At 43.8% G+C, this 17,356-nt stretch overlaps 1 protein-coding gene across 1 annotated transcript; it reads left to right on the top strand.

Moving 5' to 3' along the window:
- Window positions 1-1,104: 1,104 nt before the first annotated feature.
- Msmo1 (methylsterol monooxygenase 1) lies at window positions 1,105-16,580 on the top strand. Its single transcript, XM_050138693.1, has 6 exons — window positions 1,105-1,231; window positions 6,628-6,912; window positions 10,274-10,422; window positions 11,442-11,568; window positions 14,017-14,171; window positions 15,512-16,580. Exons 2-6 carry the CDS (start codon window positions 6,658-6,660, stop codon window positions 15,705-15,707), a joined length of 882 nt encoding a protein of 293 aa, XP_049994650.1. The 5' UTR covers window positions 1,105-1,231; window positions 6,628-6,657; the 3' UTR covers window positions 15,708-16,580.
- Window positions 16,581-17,356: the final 776 nt, after the last annotated feature.

Raw genomic sequence — 17,356 nt, 5'->3', positions numbered from 1 at the left:
AGGTTAGCATCCTGAAAACACATCATCTCTACACAACTGTACACTGGCGACGCCATGGTGTAAAATGAGTCTAGAGCTGTAGGTTAAGCTCTCCTCTATCTTGGGGTGTTCGCTGCCCCACGCAGCAACTGCAGTCATAAGCTTGGACAGTCTTAGCTCACTTCCTGGCTCAGGTCCAAGTCTTGACACCCCAAAACAGACTTTGAGCTTTCTGCGTATGGAACACTGGGTCCCTAGAATGCTAAGAGTGAACTTTACCACTGAGCTACCTCACCAAGGCTTCAGCAGAATCAACCCTAAATGTCTCCAACTTCTGTTCTCTCATCTACAACATGGAAATACTGGCAGCTATCTCTCTGGGTTATTGCAGGAGCTCCATTGCCCCATGTTCCATATACAGAGATTTATTAAAAGATAGTTACTGGGTTCAGTGAACAAGAGCCTGGCCATCTGAGGTCAATCTCCAGACCCATGTCGTCAAAGGGGAGAACCGACTCCCCAAGCTGTCCTGTGAACACCTATAAAGGCACTAAATGTAACAAAAAATAAAACTTTAAAAAAGTTTCACTTATTAAAGGACGCGGAAAGCAAGATAGGTGATCCAAGGCAAAAACAGGAGGATTAGAGTCCAAGGTCATCCTTAAACTACCCTTCTTGTTCAAAGGCCAGACTGTACGTGAGTGCTGTCTCAAGGAAGATCGAAATCCAGAATAAACCCAGGAAGGCAAAACTAAAAACTCAATAGGATTGTTAAAAACATCCTCACTACATTTTCCCCGGGCTCTGGGTGAAGCAAGCCGACGAGACGCGCGCCCTGGCGCGCCCAGAGCACTGCACACCCCAAGCACCCGCAGCTTGGTTGCCACGGCGACGTCCGGCACACGGCTGCCCCGCCCCGTCACGCCGTCACGCGCTCCCGCGTCGCCCCGCCTGCAGCTGCGCTGCGACGCCGACGACTGGCTGTCCGCGCGGGTCTCACTATCCTCACTCCATCCGCGGAGCCAATTGGCGGGCGCCGCCAGGATTCGTTGACTCGAGTCACAGGCTGCCGGGCCGCGGCACGGACCAATCGCTGCACCGCGAGGGCGGGGCGGAGACAGGGCGGACCAATGACGGCCAGAGGGACCGGGCGCGCCCTCCGCGCTCCGCCCCTGGGCCGGGAGAAGTAGCTAGGAGGCCTCTTGCACCTGCCCGGTACTGCGCCCAGACCGCTGTCAAAAGCGGACGCCAGGTGAGGAGCCTTTCGAGCCGGGGCAGGGTGGGGCGCAGCCGAGATCTGGGGCGGCAGGGCGGGTGAGGACGCGGTGGTAAGGAGCCTGGCTGTGCAAGGCTGAGAGAGGGAGGCGAGGTTCTCAAGTGATGGAAGTGGAATGCCAACACTTCCTGCCCTTTAAAGAGTTTGCAGGCATCCGGGATCTGCATCATCTTAGAAACTTATTACAGAAGCACAACTCCCATGGAGGAGCGGAGAGTAAGGTGCTGGATTTCTGGCTCTGGGAAGTCTCAGAAGCACTAACGGTTGGGTTAGGAGGCCACAGTCAGTAGCGGGGGATGGAGTGCCGGGAACAGCATGTAGACCTTGTGAGACGGGGTGCATAGATGAGGGGGTCCCGTCTTCACCTGTAATGTTGCTACCCGCTTGAACCGCGAAGGTTTAACTCTTGTTTAGGTGGCGCCTGACTCTGTGCCTTAGGCCTTCTCTAAGCTGTAGTGCCAAAAGAGGCACTCAGATTGTCAGCCAGACTTTGAGTTAATCCGAGGACCTACGAATACATTTCTTTCTTCCTTTTTTCTCCTCCCTTGAGTATCTAGTCAACCTGTTTGAGACCAGGTTTCCAGGAAAGCAGGTTACTCAAAGATGAGGAGTCAGGGTATTCACTTCAATAAAAGCTTTCCTCTTTGGTTACTTTCTCTGATGCTTTGTTCAGTGGACAGCTACATGTTCATTTCCCTCCCTTCATTGCAGAGCTTAAACTCGGGATAACTGAACTGTTTCTCAACATTGTGTGGGAGGTGGAAGACTTAATCGAGAGGGTTGAGTCGGGACTTTCGTTGGGAGATGATGGAGTTCCTCAAGTTAGTCATTCAAGCAGGTTTGGGAGGAAGTGAAGTCTGATAAACTTCAGGATGCCTTGAAGTGTGATCCAGATCCAAACTAGCTTTGAATGAAGATGGCCAGCAACCTTCTGGATGTTCAGAACCTGGATCTGGAGGGGAGTTGTAGATGATGGCTATCAGCATGTTTTTGAAGCAGGCAGTAGGATTAGCCAAGGCAGTGTGGGTTAGGAGAAACTCCAGGGCTTCCTGTAAATCAGAACACCAGATTCCTTGTCATTGTATGTGGTAGCACCTTTATCCCCACTACAGGGCTGCAGTGACCCAGGCCCCTCTCTGTCATGTCCAGGTCTCAGTGTAGAAAGCACTCTTGCCCAGAAGCCCTGTGCGCCTCTGTCCTCACAGCTCTCTGTAGTTTCCCTTGTATCCTACAGGTCACATCGTTTTGCGATGCTTTGGGACATCTAGGAGGGAGGGCAAGGGTAGCACATCATAGATACAAATATTTGTTAGAGGGAAGCTATGTGAATTCCATGAGCTAAGGAAAAAATGTCAAGTAGAGAAATGTCAAATCCTCCAGTTTGCTGTGGGTAATCCCAGGCCTCGGTGGAGGCTGGAGAGTCAAAAGTCAAGGCCATCCTTATTTTCTTGGTTGAAGGCCAACTTGAGTTAAAGCCCTCGTGAAAGAAAGAGAGAAAGAAGAGAATTTGTCATCCAGATTGGTCAAATGAAATGATCTCCAAAGAATACTGGACTTGACAGTAGGGATGGTCAGTGATTTTTTTCTTTTTTTTTAAAGAATAAGTTGAGCCCACTGATGAGAATAGAAAATAATAGATGGGAAGTGAGAAAATGAACTCTCAGTTTGAGTCGAACCTCTTCAGAGGCCTGGGTAAGCTATAGACTTTTGCTGTAGTTTTTATTGTGAGTGTTGTTTAAATGATAGCATAGCAGCATCCGTGAGTGCAGGGCCCCCTTCTCTCGGTGTCTGCGTCACTTTGGACCGATTACTTATTGATTCGAAACCTCAGCTTGTCATTTGAAAACCAAAGATAATAAACACACCTCTCCTTTTAAGATGGTGTGGCAGGGTTCAGCTTAAAATGACAGCACGTCCTTGGCATGCAGAAGGTGCCCAATGACAGACAGCTTATTGTAGGTACCCTGTACCGGGTCTTCTGTCCGGCAGCGAACATGTGATGCTCCTTGGGACTACTAGAAGAATTACTCTTGAGTATTTTTTTTTTTTCTGTGATAAGATTGCAGTTCAGAGTTTGATCATCCAGGAAATCTAGGGCATGCAGCTAGGAAGTGGTGGTCATGCTCAGATTTGGTAATGGCCTCAGGAAAATGGAGACAGGAGTGAACCATCTAGTGTTTTGCAACTCTGTAGAAGATGGTTGGCAATGTCTTGGTGAGGGTGGGGAGCTCGGGGCTAAGATCAGTGTAGGTGGAGGAGGGTGGCACTTTTGTCTGGAACTATCCTTTGACTGGAAGAGATGATAGGTATTGGAAATTCTTTCCTGCCTCCTCTCCCCTTTTCTCTCTTCCCTTCCCTCCCCTCTCCTCTGTTTTCCTAGGTAGACATATCTCACCAGAGCTAAGCAGGTCTGAAACTCAGCTCTTTACATTTCAGCCTGTGAATGATGGTTAGGGAGCTTTTCTCTAGAAACGCAGACTTGAATATGGATTTGTTTTATGATTATTAATTAAAAAGTATCTGTTTTGTATAGATTGAATGTCTTGCCTGCATCTATGTCTGTAGATTCCTGGTACCCTTGGTGTCAGGAGATTTCCTGGAACTGGAGTTACAGATGGTTGTGAGCCACCAAGTTCTGGGAACTGAACCTGGGTCCTTTGCAAGAGCAGCAAGTGCTCCTAACTGCCAACCCCGGTCTCCAGTCCAGCATGTATTTTCAGAATGAAGGAAGTGGGTTCATGTCCGTGAAGGACATGGGGTGAGGAAGGATGAAGGCGAGACATGTCCTTGGTGAGAGGAGGACACTGGAACGTTGACAAGAATGAGGACAGATTGTGAGGCCAACGGGCACATGCCTGGTGCAAGCCATTGGCTAACGGGCACAGAACGTCCTAAGAGTGGTCTTGAAGGCCTAAAAGAAGGTGGTTTAGTTTCCTGCCATCTCTCTTATAGAATAGCATAAAAAGTGAATTTTAGAAGTGATAGTGCCTTTTGTGAGCTCTTCTAAGGTTATAAATATGCTGTGTTTATTTATTTATTTATTTAGAGATTATGTCATATGGATCTTGACTGGCATTGAACTTATGTTGTAGCCAAGAATCACCTCGCACTTTCGATCCTCCTGCCTCTACCTCCAGAGTGCTGGGATATACACCACTATGCCCCATTTATGTGATGCTAGAAAGGGAACCCAGCACTTTGTGCATGCTGGGTAAGCACTTTACCCATCGAGCCCTAAAATGGGATTTTTGGTTTGGTTTTGCTTTTGTGTGCTGGTCCAACAACTCATAAATTAATAACTGCAGGGATGTTTTTCACAAAAGTCAGATTCACAGTGAAGTTCATTGTGTTTGGTTGGTGGCCAGTTAGGCTACCATTTATTAAATAGGTGAAATATATTCTCATATAAGAAATTAAAATGATTAAGATAAGGTGGATGTGGTATCTTTAATCGTAGCACTCAGAAGACAGAGGCAGGAGGATCTTGTGAGTTCTAGGCCAGCCTGGTCTACAAAGTCAGAGAAACCCAGTCTTGACCCGAAAGAAAGGAAGGGAGGGAAGGAGGGAGGGAGGGAAAATTGTAAAGAAAGTATAACAGGGAACGCTTTTGCCCTTGAGTCTTTTCACAGACCACTACTGTGTTAGTGGGTCTGTCCTGTACTTTGTGTGTTGGTATGTACATGTACTTTGTGTGTTGGTATGTACATGTGCATGTACTTTGTGTGTTGGTATGTACATGTGCATGTACTCTGTGTGTTGGTATGTACATGTGTGTGTGCATAGAGGAATTACATGATTTTGCCAAAAACCAGGGACTTTGGTTTGACATAACTGTATTTGGCTTTTACTATACATGCTAGTCTGTAAATGTTCCTTTGGAGTTAAGACCAGATTTTATATATCATCCTATACAAAATGGGATTTTTAATCTAATTTTTTAATTTTTATTTTCATCCCCTGTATATGGGGGGCAGTTGGGGAGAACGACCTCATACATGGAGCTACAGGTGCCTGAGGTACAGAAGAGGGAATCTGATCCCTTGGAGCTGGAGTTACAGGCAGCTGTTTCCATCATAGTTGTTACTTTATTTTATTCTGTTTTATTGGTGACACCTTGAAAATGTCTTCCTGTGTGGTTCAGGCTCACCCTGACCTCTCAGCAGTCGTCAGCCTCGGGTTCCCAAGCACAGGGCTTACAGGTGTGAGGCGCCATGCCTGGCTTCCTTAGCTTGTAAACAGCTGTGTAACGGTCTGTGGAAGGAATTTGTTGAACTCTTGCTTAAGGGCTTACATATTCTTTTTGAATCTGTTGCTAGTTAGAAGCTATACTGTGCTATCCCAAGTCAGCTGTGTGGTCAGTACCTCTTTGCACACCAGTTGTGAGCAGTGGCTATTGTTGAACTTTAAAAGGTTTGCCATGTGGGCAAAAGTATCTCCTCGGGGTACAGTTTCTCTTTTGGAGAAATAAGTTTCTTGGTTTGTGTGTGTGTGTTTGTGTGTGCACGCCTGTCTATGAGTGCATATGTGGAGGCCAAAGGTCAAGGTTGGCTTTTCCCTCAATTATGTGCCTTATTTATTTCTTCAGCTGGATCCTTTCCTGAATCTAGAGTCCCACAGTTACAGATGCCTGCCACTGTACCTAGCTTTTATGTGAGGGTTGGGAATCTGAACCCAATACTTGTGCTCCTACAGCAGTCTCTGTACTGCCCGAGCCCTCTCCTCAGTCTCTAACTAAGCCTGTGGGGTTTGGGGGGCCATTCAGCTTTACTGGCCAGTGAACTATGATGAATGACCTTAGATATTTTTTTCCACTGGGTTTTTCTAAAGCACACTGTGTCCCTATTTATCATGTGTTGGGAGACTTTTTGTAGTTTGATATTGATCTCTGGCTTTGTTTACGAGTGCTGTTTTGTTCTTGTCAGAATTTAACTTTTACCTAGTCACTTTTGGCAAACTTTTTGGTTTCTTTTTCGTTTTAAGTTTTGTGTGTGTGTGTCTGTCTATCTGTCGGTCTGAGTAAATCAGAAGATGATTTTGTGGAGTCAGTTCTCTATTTCCGTCTTTACTTGGGTTCCAGGGATTGAACTCAGGACGTTGCGTGGCAAGTGGGCACTGAGCCATTTTGACATCCCGAAGTTGGGCTGGAACTGCTTTCCCACTGTTCTTTTAGATATTGCTGTAGAAAGGAACATGGAGTTTTAAATCAGTGTCTACAAATGGAGATGATAATAACATTCAGTGGTTATTTTAATCACATTTATAACCTAAGGAATTAGTCCTTGTTTAGTAATTGTCATTTAAAAATAACATAAGCTGTTTTTATGCTATTTTTCATAATTTCATTGTTTTACTTATCTGTTTACTTACTACAGAAATAAAAGGCTCCTCACAGAGACTTGAAAATGGCCACAAACAGAAGTGTCGACATCTTCAGCTCAGCATCACTGGCTGTGGAGTACGTGGACTCACTGCTGCCTGAGAACCCTCTGCAGGAGCCCTTTAAGAACGCTTGGGGCTACATGCTGGATAACTATACAAAGTTCCAGATCGCTACCTGGGGGTCCCTCATAGTTCATGAAGCCATCTATTTCTTGTTCTCACTACCTGGATTTTTATTCCAGTTTATACCTTATATGAGAAAGTACAAAATTCAAAAGGTGAGTGTGATACGCTCGTGATCAAATGCTGTAACTGATACTGTTGGGTGTTGTTCAAGAACGTTGAGCTTTGAGAGACTCGTATCAGTGCGGTCTAGGAGAAATGTAAGGAGCCCACGGAATACCTTAAGATGGCAGCGGGAAAAGGGAAGTTAATTTTTATAACATGTTGAGTTCAACCCAGTAAAGCTAGGCTATTATTTTACCAACTAGCGCAAATTAAACTACTTCGAGAGACGTTTGGGTATTTTTATTTTCATAGTTGTGTGAGTTTCACTGTGTTTGCTACTTTTGAAAGTGTGGTAGCCTCACACTGCTAGTTATGCAAAATAAATGTAGATCATTATTGATAGTGTTTCAAAGAATTATCTGAAGGCGGGTTTTAGGAAGGCGTGATGCTTATCTAATTGGGGTGTATAAATTTTAAATTTTAAGTTAGCTGACAGGCATGTTTAACCTCAGCACACATATTTTTTTCAAACTGCACCTCTGCACACCCTCTCATCCTAGATAAAAAGATAAACAGTCGTGACTGCTGCCGTTCCTCCACTCCTACCGCCTCAGCAATCTAACTGCATGTCATATGGGAAGATCCCGTGCATGCATGAGTGGTGTGTCCGCAGCTTTCTTATGGTCCCATGTGCCTTGTTCTGGGTGTTTGTTTCAGTGTCTTAGATGTACTGTGTACACAACAAGGTACTCAGGTATGCACGGTACGTCGTCTTAGTTTTGAACAAAGGTGACAGAATGAGCTCTTACTACGATGTGGGCTATTGGCTCAGCGTAGTTTTAGGAGAATTTGGACAAGTGTAGACTGAAAGGACTTGTCAACATTTCCTACACAAATATTAGTTCTTGTTTGTTTAGCCCAGTCTGGCCTTGACCTTGGGACCCTCAAACCTGATAGGCGTGGACCATCTCCAACTCCAGAGCTTTTGTGTGTGTGTGTGTGTGTGTGTGTGTATTTAATGCCACCATTGGCTAATCTGAACCAGCTAAACTCAGGAACACACCACAGTGGTGTGATGCTGAGTGTTCCTCTGGTTTGTGCAGGTTGCGTCTTGTCAGTCTCTTGGCTTTGTGGCCTCTCCCAGTGAGTCACTGTAAGGAAGGTCTCACACAGGTTTCTCTGCAGCTAACACAGGTATCAGGTACCTGCGGACTCCAGGCCACAGAGAGAGAAGAGAAAAGGGAAAGGACCTAAAGAGGGGGGTAGTCCAGAGGATGCCCCTGTCCGCCTCAATTAGTTGGAGCACTTCCTAGGTGCTTCTGAGCTGGAACACAGCTCTGTTTCAGTGTCTTAAATTCTGCGTCACTGAGGTGATTCTGGCCACTGTGTGTCATCCGCTGACTCATTTATAAGTAAGGCTGATTCATCGGGTGGCCAGCAAGCTGAAGCTGCAGAGGTCAGTGGAGGAAGAAAGCAAGCTTGCGAATTCTGAAAGCACACACTGTGATTGAAACAAGCACCAAACAATTCATGTCCATTGCTCAGTGCTTTAGAAAGTCCATCATAAAACATTCAAGAATTATATTATTTAACACATTGACCACTTTTAAACTTTTTCCCCTTTTTCTTTATTCTTCTCTCATGTACTACATCCTGACCACGGCTGCCCTTCCTTCCTGTCCCCCACCACTACCTCTTCCCTTCCCTCAGATCCACTGCTTCTCCAGTTCCTTCAGAAAAGAGCAGCCCCCCGGGGAGAGCCTCAACAGGTGTGGCTCACACCTGTAATCTTAGCACTTGGGTGGAGGCAGGAGGATCAGGTTAGTTTGAGGTTACCATAAGACACATGAGACCCTGACTCAAAAATAGTGTACACCTCCCCCTCACCAAAAAAGGGCGGGGGAGGTAGTGGCTGGAAAGATGGATCAGTGGTTAAGAACACTGACTGCTTTTCCAGAAGACCTGGGTTTGGGTCCTAGCACCCATGTGGCAGCTCACAAAGGTCTAGAACTCCAGCTATAGGGGCCCAGTGCCCTCTTCTGCCCTCTAGGGGCACAGGCGTGCACATGGCACACAGACGTACTTGCAGGTAAAACTCCCTTATACTGAGAAACTGGGATGGTGGTGATCACATAGTAGCAACACTTCCCACTTTGGAGAGACTAGCTGGGCATTGACAGTTGATCTGTGTGCTTGGAAGTCAGAGGAACATTTACATGTGTGACAAGTAAAGCAGACTGCAGGGACTGTTTCCTTTAAAAAAAAAAAAAAACACGTTTTGCTAAGTTTGCTCAAATAGAGATCTTACTAAAGCATCAGGGAAGCCCATGGCCCCAGTGAGGGTATTCCTTCAAGCTAGGGTGCAGATGTACATATTAAGTAAACAGTGGTAAGCTTTGCTATTGTACTAGGCAAACATTTAAATGTCTTCTTAGCCATCGTGCACATACCATATAAACAACACAGCCTCTGGTTTTATTCCTTCTAATAGTAGTTGGTTATTGTATTTCACAAACATACCCCGGGGCTGGGGTCAGCGCTATGGAAGCTCAGGGTTTCACACATGCTAGGGGACATTGCTACTGTTCTTGTTCCACCCCTAACCTTTGTGTTGTTCTTAAAGCTCCTTGAGAATCAGGGTCTAGCCAAGGGCTGGTGGCACCGGCTCAAATAAGCCTGAAAGTTCAGGTTAGTCCTTGGTCATAGATGAGAGGTTTGGAGTAGGGTCAGAGAATCCTTAGATAGAAATACAAAGGCAATCTCAATTACTGTGTGTCGTCCCCTTGTTCTAGTGCTGGGGAAACAGATTTCATGGTGAGCATCACAGCTGATTACTTGGTTAGTTCAATATTCCAGTCCAGGTCTATAGGTTGAGTCTTATATTAAGGATTACTTTTGTTTTGTTACGTATTTTATTGTTTGTGCTTTGTGCGTGCACACACACTCACCAAAGCACCCACTTTGGGAGGTCCCGAGTCTTAAGAAAGCAGGTAGCTCTCATCGTGTGCATGCAGAAGGGGCTTACGTCTTTATGAAGACCAAGACCGCTGAACACCTGGGTGCCTTGAGTTGCCCCTGTAGTGACAGCTGTCAGCTGCTGTGAGCTTCGGTGCGGCCCTCAGTGTAAACTTAACATAATTTACTTCTTTGCTGTATGCAGCAAAGTCTGGACAGGTAGTTACTCATCTCATGCTTCTCAGGGTAGTTGTAGGTCATTGTCGTTCTATTTGTCTATTAACGATCTTTAAAACCTCTTAGAAGTATTGTAGTAGTTGTCAAGATCCCTCCCTGTAGCATGAACAGAATAGAGCGTAGAGCTAGAGAAAATTTCAAGAATTTATTTCTACTTATTCAGCTGAACTACTGATAACAGACTAGATTTAAACATTCTAATTTTTTTTCTCTCTGTAGGATAAGCCAGAAAGCTTTGAAAGCCAATGGAAATGTTTGAAAGGAATTCTCTTCAATCATTTTTTTATCCAGCTGCCTATGATTTGTGGGACTTATTATTTTACAGAGTATTTCAATATTCCTTATGATTGGGAAAGAATGCCAAGATGGTATGTCAGTGATAATTTAATGTTTATATTCACTCATGGTTTATTTTTCTTTTTTAAATCCTTTTTTTAAAATATTTATTTATTAAGCATATAATGTACTGTTGGCAAGGAAGGCACCAGGTCTCATTACATTTCAGATGATTGTGAGCCACCATATGGTTGCTGGGAATTGAACTTGGGACCTCTGGAAGAGCAGCCAGTGCTCTTACCCTCTGAGCCATCTCTCCAGCCCCCTCATGGTTTATTTTTCAATTAAATTTTGCTTCATGTTTATCTTCTTCAGTTGGCCAATACTCTGAAATTTATTGTGACCCGATATAACTGGATGTACGTATACCATAACCTAGGTCCATAGTCTCTCCTTGTCTGTGGTTCTATATCTCTGTAGCCAACTAACTACAGATCGTAAGTCTACTTTTTTAATTGAATCCTTTAAGCAGGATGTGGTCCCACACACCTGTGGTGTGGTCCCAGCGCTCAGGAGGGGGTGGCCTGTAGCTCCAGAATCTTCCTGGGCTACATAGGTAGTCCATAGCTTGCCTAAGAGGCCTGAGTACACGTGTATACAAATTATTTTTTCATCATTTTATTTAAATTAAGTGTATCTGTGGTAGAAAAAGTAATTGCTTTACTGTTAACTTTAGACTTTGGTTTCCCAGGCCTCCGAGAACATAAGATGTATGGAAATAGAGTCAGGCTCTTTAACCCCCTTTCAGACTGTAGCATGTAGCTTCATCTACCAATAGTCTTTGTTTCTGCACAGGTCTCACAGTGTAGCCCTGGTTAGCTTGGAGCTCGCTCCGTAGACCAGGCTAGGTTCACTCTTAGAGATCTACTTGCCTTGGCCTCCCAAGGGCTGGAATTAAAAGTGTGGACCACCACACCCAGCTCAGCTGTCCTGTGGCTTGGAGAATTACTTGTGAAGTCGAGCTGATAACTGGGTGTTTGGTTTATAAAATGTCTGAACTGTCTTCCTAAGTCATGGTTACTCTGTATTTGTTACTGCTTACCTCTCACAGGTATATGATTTTGGCAAGGTGCTTGGGCTGTGCGGTCATTGAAGATACCTGGCACTATTTCCTGCACAGACTCCTTCATCACAAGAGGATTTATAAATACATTCATAAAATCCACCATGAGTTTCAGGTATGTTAGAATCACATTTCAGCTTTTTCTGCTGAAGTGGAGAAACCAGGTTTGTTGTTTGGCATTTTAGAAGCACCAGTGGTATTTTATCTCACATCCTGTTAAGAAAAAATACTTTATTAAGTGTGTGTGTGTGCATGCATGCACCCACATGATATGTCAGGTAGGACATATGTAGGGTCAGAGGAAATCTTTGTGGAGTCAATATTCTCCTACCTTAAATAAAAATTATAAGTGTATCTGCATGTACTTTAGTATATGGGTGTTCAGTCTGTGTGTGAAGATGCCCTCAGAACTAGAAGAGGGTGTTGGATCTCCTGGGACTGGAGCTACCCAGTATGGGTATGGGAACTGAATCTGTGTCCTCTTGTAAGAGCAGTAAGTGCTTTTGACCACCAACCCATCTCTCCAGTCTACTCCCGCTTCTACCTTTTGGACTCTAGGAATCAAAATCAACTGTGAAAGCACATTTACCCACTGAGCCATCTCTCGGGCCCTTTATTTCCTTTTTAATTGGCGTTATAATGAAGAGTATGATGTACATATATATGCACAGAATCAGACCCAAAAGTTTTCTTTGGTGTCAAATTTTCATGGTAGGAACTGGAGAGACATCTCAGTGGTTAAGAGCACATCCTGCTCTTATAGAAGACCTGAGATCAATTCCTAGTACTGGTATTTAGGCTACTTATTATATCCATGGGGCACCTGCACTCATATACACATGCACATAGTTAAAGGCATATATATATATGTGTGTGTGTGTGTATTAGACATATATTTTTTAATTCATGGTTCACTATAATTGAGACTTTAAAGACTATTACACATAATTGTTCAGATTCTCATCCTACTGTGGACGTCCTGACAGAGCTAGCAGATTGGTACTGGCTGTAGTAATGAAAGGGTCATTTAGATGAGATACACAAACAATTAAGTGTTTGCTATTTAAACTACAGCCATTAGTCAGTCGAAGTACATTTTCGGAGCAAATTACTTATTTTTACTCAGACCTGCTTTTATATAGGCCTCAGTGGATACCCGAAAACATGGCTAAGAAGCCATGCTGATAACTGAGACAACTAAAAGAAACTGCTGGACAGGAAGTATATTGGGGATGTAAGCACCGGACAAAGGAGTGAAGCTTCTTGGGGGCGGGGCTGAGACTGATGCTGCATGACTCACGACAGTTCACAGTTTGAAACATTCTGAGTCTTCCCACTCAGTACTTCAGGACATTAGTTAGTACATGTAAAAGTAGGGTAAATGTAACCTCAGAAAACAAAACCGTGAGTAAGGGTTGAGTACTCTGTGTGCTCCTATGTATAATGTATAATCATTTCTTTCATAAGTTAAAGATTAAGAGTTAAAGGCCTAGCGACTTGAGTTTGATCCCTGGATCCTCCAGGGTAGTAGGGGAGAACTGACTCCTGAGGGTCAACCCCTGAGCTCTGTGTACATGTGCCCAAACACACACATAGGTAAATAGATGTTTAAATGAGTTGAAGTTAGGTAAAAGATGAATACTAAGACATTCCTATCTCTAGACCTTTTGACTCATAAAGCATTTACTGAGAACTGTTGTTATTACCTGTCTACATACAGCTGGATCGCCATCACTACTCTTACAAACAATGTAAGTTTATGAAACTATGTATAAATGGAATACATTAAGTTTTTTGTACTCAGATTTTTCTTTGTGCCTCCAGCTCACAGATAACAACATGGAGACTTATTATTAATTATGAATCTCAGCCATAGTTTAGGCCTCCCTCACTGGCTCTCATAACTTAACTGAACATGCTTCTGTTAGTCTATGTTCTATCATGTGGGTTTTACTTTTCATTCTGTATGCCCAACTTCCTCCCTGACTCGTCGGCTTCTTGTTGGTGTTATTCTCGCACCTAGATTCCTCCTCCTCTTCCTCTTCTCAAATCTACAGTCTCTCCTGTCTAGCGATTGACCACTGGCCTCTTTCTCAAGCCAATCACTGTGTCACATCTTTACATAGTGTAAACAAACATCAGCAACAACTCTCTAGAGACAGGGTCAACACAAAGCTACTGTGCACATAGGTTTACTTAAAATCTGGAACACTGAAGCAGACACAGGGGTGTTATGAGTTCAAGGCCAACTTCAGCTACATAGACCGTGCCTCAAGAAAGAAAGAAAAAAAAGATTTTGTTGTCTGAGGCCCAAATTTTGCAGAGGAACAAGCCAGAAAGTGAAGTATGGTGTCTGTGGTTGTTATGTGGATCCCTTCTTCCTTGGGAAGCCTCATCCTTGCTCAGAAGACCTCTCCCTGTCAGGATGGGCCCTGCCTTCGTGAAGAATAAAATCTGCTGGTTCAGACATTAACTGCATTACAGCATAGTTGGGTCCCAGCACGATTTGTCATGAAATTAACCATCACAACATACCGAGGAATTCTTACTCTCTCTGGTTTAGGCTCCATTCGGAATTGAAGCAGAATATGCCCATCCTTTAGAAACCATAATCCTCGGAACTGGATTTTTCATTGGCATTGTACTCCTGTGCGATCACGTGATTCTTCTTTGGGCGTGGGTGACTGTCCGTTTGCTAGAAACTATCGATGTCCACAGGTGAGTAATGCTTTCTTTTCAGGCAGAAGACATCATTTTTCATGTGGGGTGGTGTGCTTGTGTGTGTGAATGCATGTTTTTATATATGTGAAGGTATTATGTAAACATGATTGCTTTTGTGTGTAAACACATGTTTCTTTATGTGTGTGTGGGTAAGTGTGAACATGTTCTGAGACAGGGTTTCTCAGTCAAATCTAGAACTCCCCAGTCTTTCCAAGCTTGCTCCTGTGAGTGTATCCCATCCCTGCCTCCGCAGGCTTAAATTACAGGCAGACCAACCAGCTTTTATGTGGGTAAGAGAGGGTCATAATCATTGAATAAAAGTTCAAATCATAGATGTTTTTGTATGGACTGATCTGTTATCATTTGTCTTGTCAAGCAAAGTGCTCAGGGCCAGCAGCTGTCCTGCTCTGGTGAGCCTCACTCCACGGAGGGTGTTGGGGCCCGTAGCCTCTGCTGTTAAAGGTCACTGCTCATCTCTGGCTGCCTCTGATGAAAGGAAGGAAGATGCCAATGAAATATGGCCATGTTTCAGATGCTCCCTTTCCACACACTGGAGACGTGATAAGGAGTTATGTCCAATCTCAGATAGCAAACTAAAGAGAATAGACCAAACAAGACTCTTTTTGAAGTATTTGTCCCCCAACTAAGACAGCAGAATGGTATTTTAACTTTTTAAATACTTGATGCTGCCAGGTGGCAGTGGCATATGCCTTTAATCCCAGCACTTGGGAGGCAGAGGCAAGTGGATCTCTGTGAGTTCGAGACCAGCCTGGTCTACAAGAGCTAGTTCTGGGACAGGCTCCAAAGCCACACAGAAACCTTGTCTTGAAAAACCAAAAAAAAGCAAACAAACAAACAAAATACTTGATGCTAATTTCCCACAACTTTTCCTTGAAAACATAAGTAAACTTGGTTTACACCTTCTCTAGGTTGTGGTGGACAGGCTTCTCTAAATAGAAAAGGTGGTTTTTGAAAATACACGTGTGATTGCTTTACCTGCTGTAATTAATCCCTGTCTTTCATGTCTTGGTGTCAGATTTCCATGTATCTTATATGGTTTCCCAAATTTGCTAACATGTACCTTTTTTTGTAAGGTTTTATTGTTCTTTTTCTAGCTGGGGCCTCAAAGCCCAGGCTGAGCTAGAACTCACTCTGTAGCCGTTTCTTCTGCTCAGTCTCCCAAGTACTGGAGCTGCGGTGTCTGCACCACACCCCGCCCAGCTCTGTCTTTTGTAACCGTGTGAGGAATGAGTGGTTGAGTGAAGTGGAGTGCTGCTGCTGGCGAGCGTGTGACTGTCGATGTGTCTCACGAGTAACCTGTGTCGCTTTCATTTCAGCGGCTATTACATTCCCATCAACCCGTTGAACTTCATCCCCTTCTATACGGGTTCTCGGCACCACGATTTCCACCACATGAATTTCATTGGGAATTATGCATCCACCTTCACATGGTGGGATAAAATCTTTGGGACAGACATCCAGTATCATGCCTACATTGAAAAGAAGAAGAAGCTTGGGAAAAAGACTGAATGAGCGCCCCTCCCGCACCTTTTGGAGCTACATTTCCTCAACTGGAGCTAGTAACTAACACTGCTTCTGGGGAGCAGGAAGAAGCACGGGACTTGGCTGCTAAGTGATAAAAAGAACATTAACGACCTTTAATTATCTTCCAGATGGGAACTTTGCTACTTCACATTCAATTTCTGTATATGTGGAAATAAATAAATAAATATATATATATTTAAGTACAGTTTTCACGAGGAGGTTTTAAAGGCCATATTGCTAACCTCACCAAAAGGTTTCAGGTTTTGGAGGAAGTATTAATGTACAACTTACCACTTCATGCCACCCAGGCTGAAGTTGACATTGCCTTTTAATCCTTTTACATACGCTGGTCAGTTCAAAAATTTCTCAACAATAATGTTTGCCTTCTAGTTGACTTTAGACATGAGTGTTTTTTAGAATTTACCCAAAATGAAAATATTGGGAATTGAATATATTAGCTGACAGAGCGAGTGACTGAAACCCCACTCTGGTCTGGGGCTGACCAGTTTATACTATTCTTTCTGTGAAGGATTGTTTGATTGTAGTAACTTTATTGGCATCTTGTAAATTGACTCATTTCTTACATGATGTATATAGAATATTATAGTCTAAAGATTTTCAAATTACTTGAGGTGTTTTTTAAACTGAAGAGCTCTTTTCTGCTGTCAACCCCCTTGTGTGTGTGTCAAGTGTTCATTGAAGTTGTCTTGAGCTTTGTAAATTGACTTCCGTCTGCACCCAGAACTGTTGAAATAAATGTGATTTTTGTCTGATTCTGTTTTTCAGTTGTGAAGATTAGCTGTCATGTTTTATTCTTGTAAGGGAAAGCACAGAAATCATTAAAGGAAGTTTTACAATAAAGGAATGATTCTGTGTTTTACTTGCTACACTTTGCTGGTGGTTGCTGCATGCCCTCAGCATCTGGTCCATAGTGGGAATTTCATTGACCTAGTGAAGGTGCTGAAAGCTTTCTGGCCTGAGATGGCTTCCATACAGATGGAAGGATATACCTTCTAGGCAAAAACTACTAACCGCATCCCAGTCCTTAGTTTTTGTCTTTGTTCTTTGTCTATTTTTGACTGACCTTGAATTTGTAATTCTGCTCCAGCTTTTAAAGTGCTGGGATTATAGGACTAATTGGCCATGACTGGCTAGCCATGGCTTTGGAGGGTTCTTACTATGTGGCCCAGGATGGCCTCACTGCTAATTCTCTTGCCTCAGCCTCCCAACTGCTGAGGTGTAGACAAGAATCACCACATTGTCCTTGGCCAGGTTTGTTTCAAACTATTGTTACCATAAATGCCTCCTGTGTGTGTGTGTAAATTTGACTTTTTCTTTGCAGCTGTTTGGGATGCGGCATAAGATGGCGTCATGCTGTTTGGTTATGAGATCACCTGTAAATTGTCTTTTTAGTCTTCACCTTTCACTTTCTGTCTGGTACAACATACAACAAAGTTTCTACTGCTAGGAATGGTGGTAAATGTGCTTAAATAACACGGTGCATGCCAAATTTACTTTTTTTCTCAATGCTGGGCAATCAAACCTAGGGACTTGCACATGCTAGACCAACATTCTACGACAGCTATGCCACCAACCTACTCAATATAAGCTAATACTCACTGAGCACTTCCCATGTC

The sequence above is a fragment of the Alexandromys fortis genome, unplaced genomic scaffold (assembly GCF_014885135.2).
Source record: "Alexandromys fortis isolate MF-2015 unplaced genomic scaffold, M_Fortis_MF-2015_v1.1 scaffold_11, whole genome shotgun sequence".
Lineage (NCBI taxonomy): Eukaryota > Metazoa > Chordata > Mammalia > Rodentia > Cricetidae > Alexandromys > Alexandromys fortis.
Note: the sequence above shows the minus strand (reverse complement) of the source record. Positions and strands in the feature narration are given on the sequence as shown.

Bases quoted from the DNA above. Each gene is read 5' to 3' on its own strand.
- Msmo1 (XM_050138693.1), top strand. From the start codon at position 6,658: ATGGCCACAAACAGAAGTGTCGACATCTTCAGCTCAGCATCACTGGCT. The intron at 6,913-10,273 runs GTGAGTGTGATA...TTCTCTCTGTAG, and splicing joins GAAAGTACAAAATTCAAAAG to GATAAGCCAGAAAGCTTTGA. The intron at 11,569-14,016 runs GTATGTTAGAAT...TCTCTGGTTTAG, and splicing joins AAATCCACCATGAGTTTCAG to GCTCCATTCGGAATTGAAGC.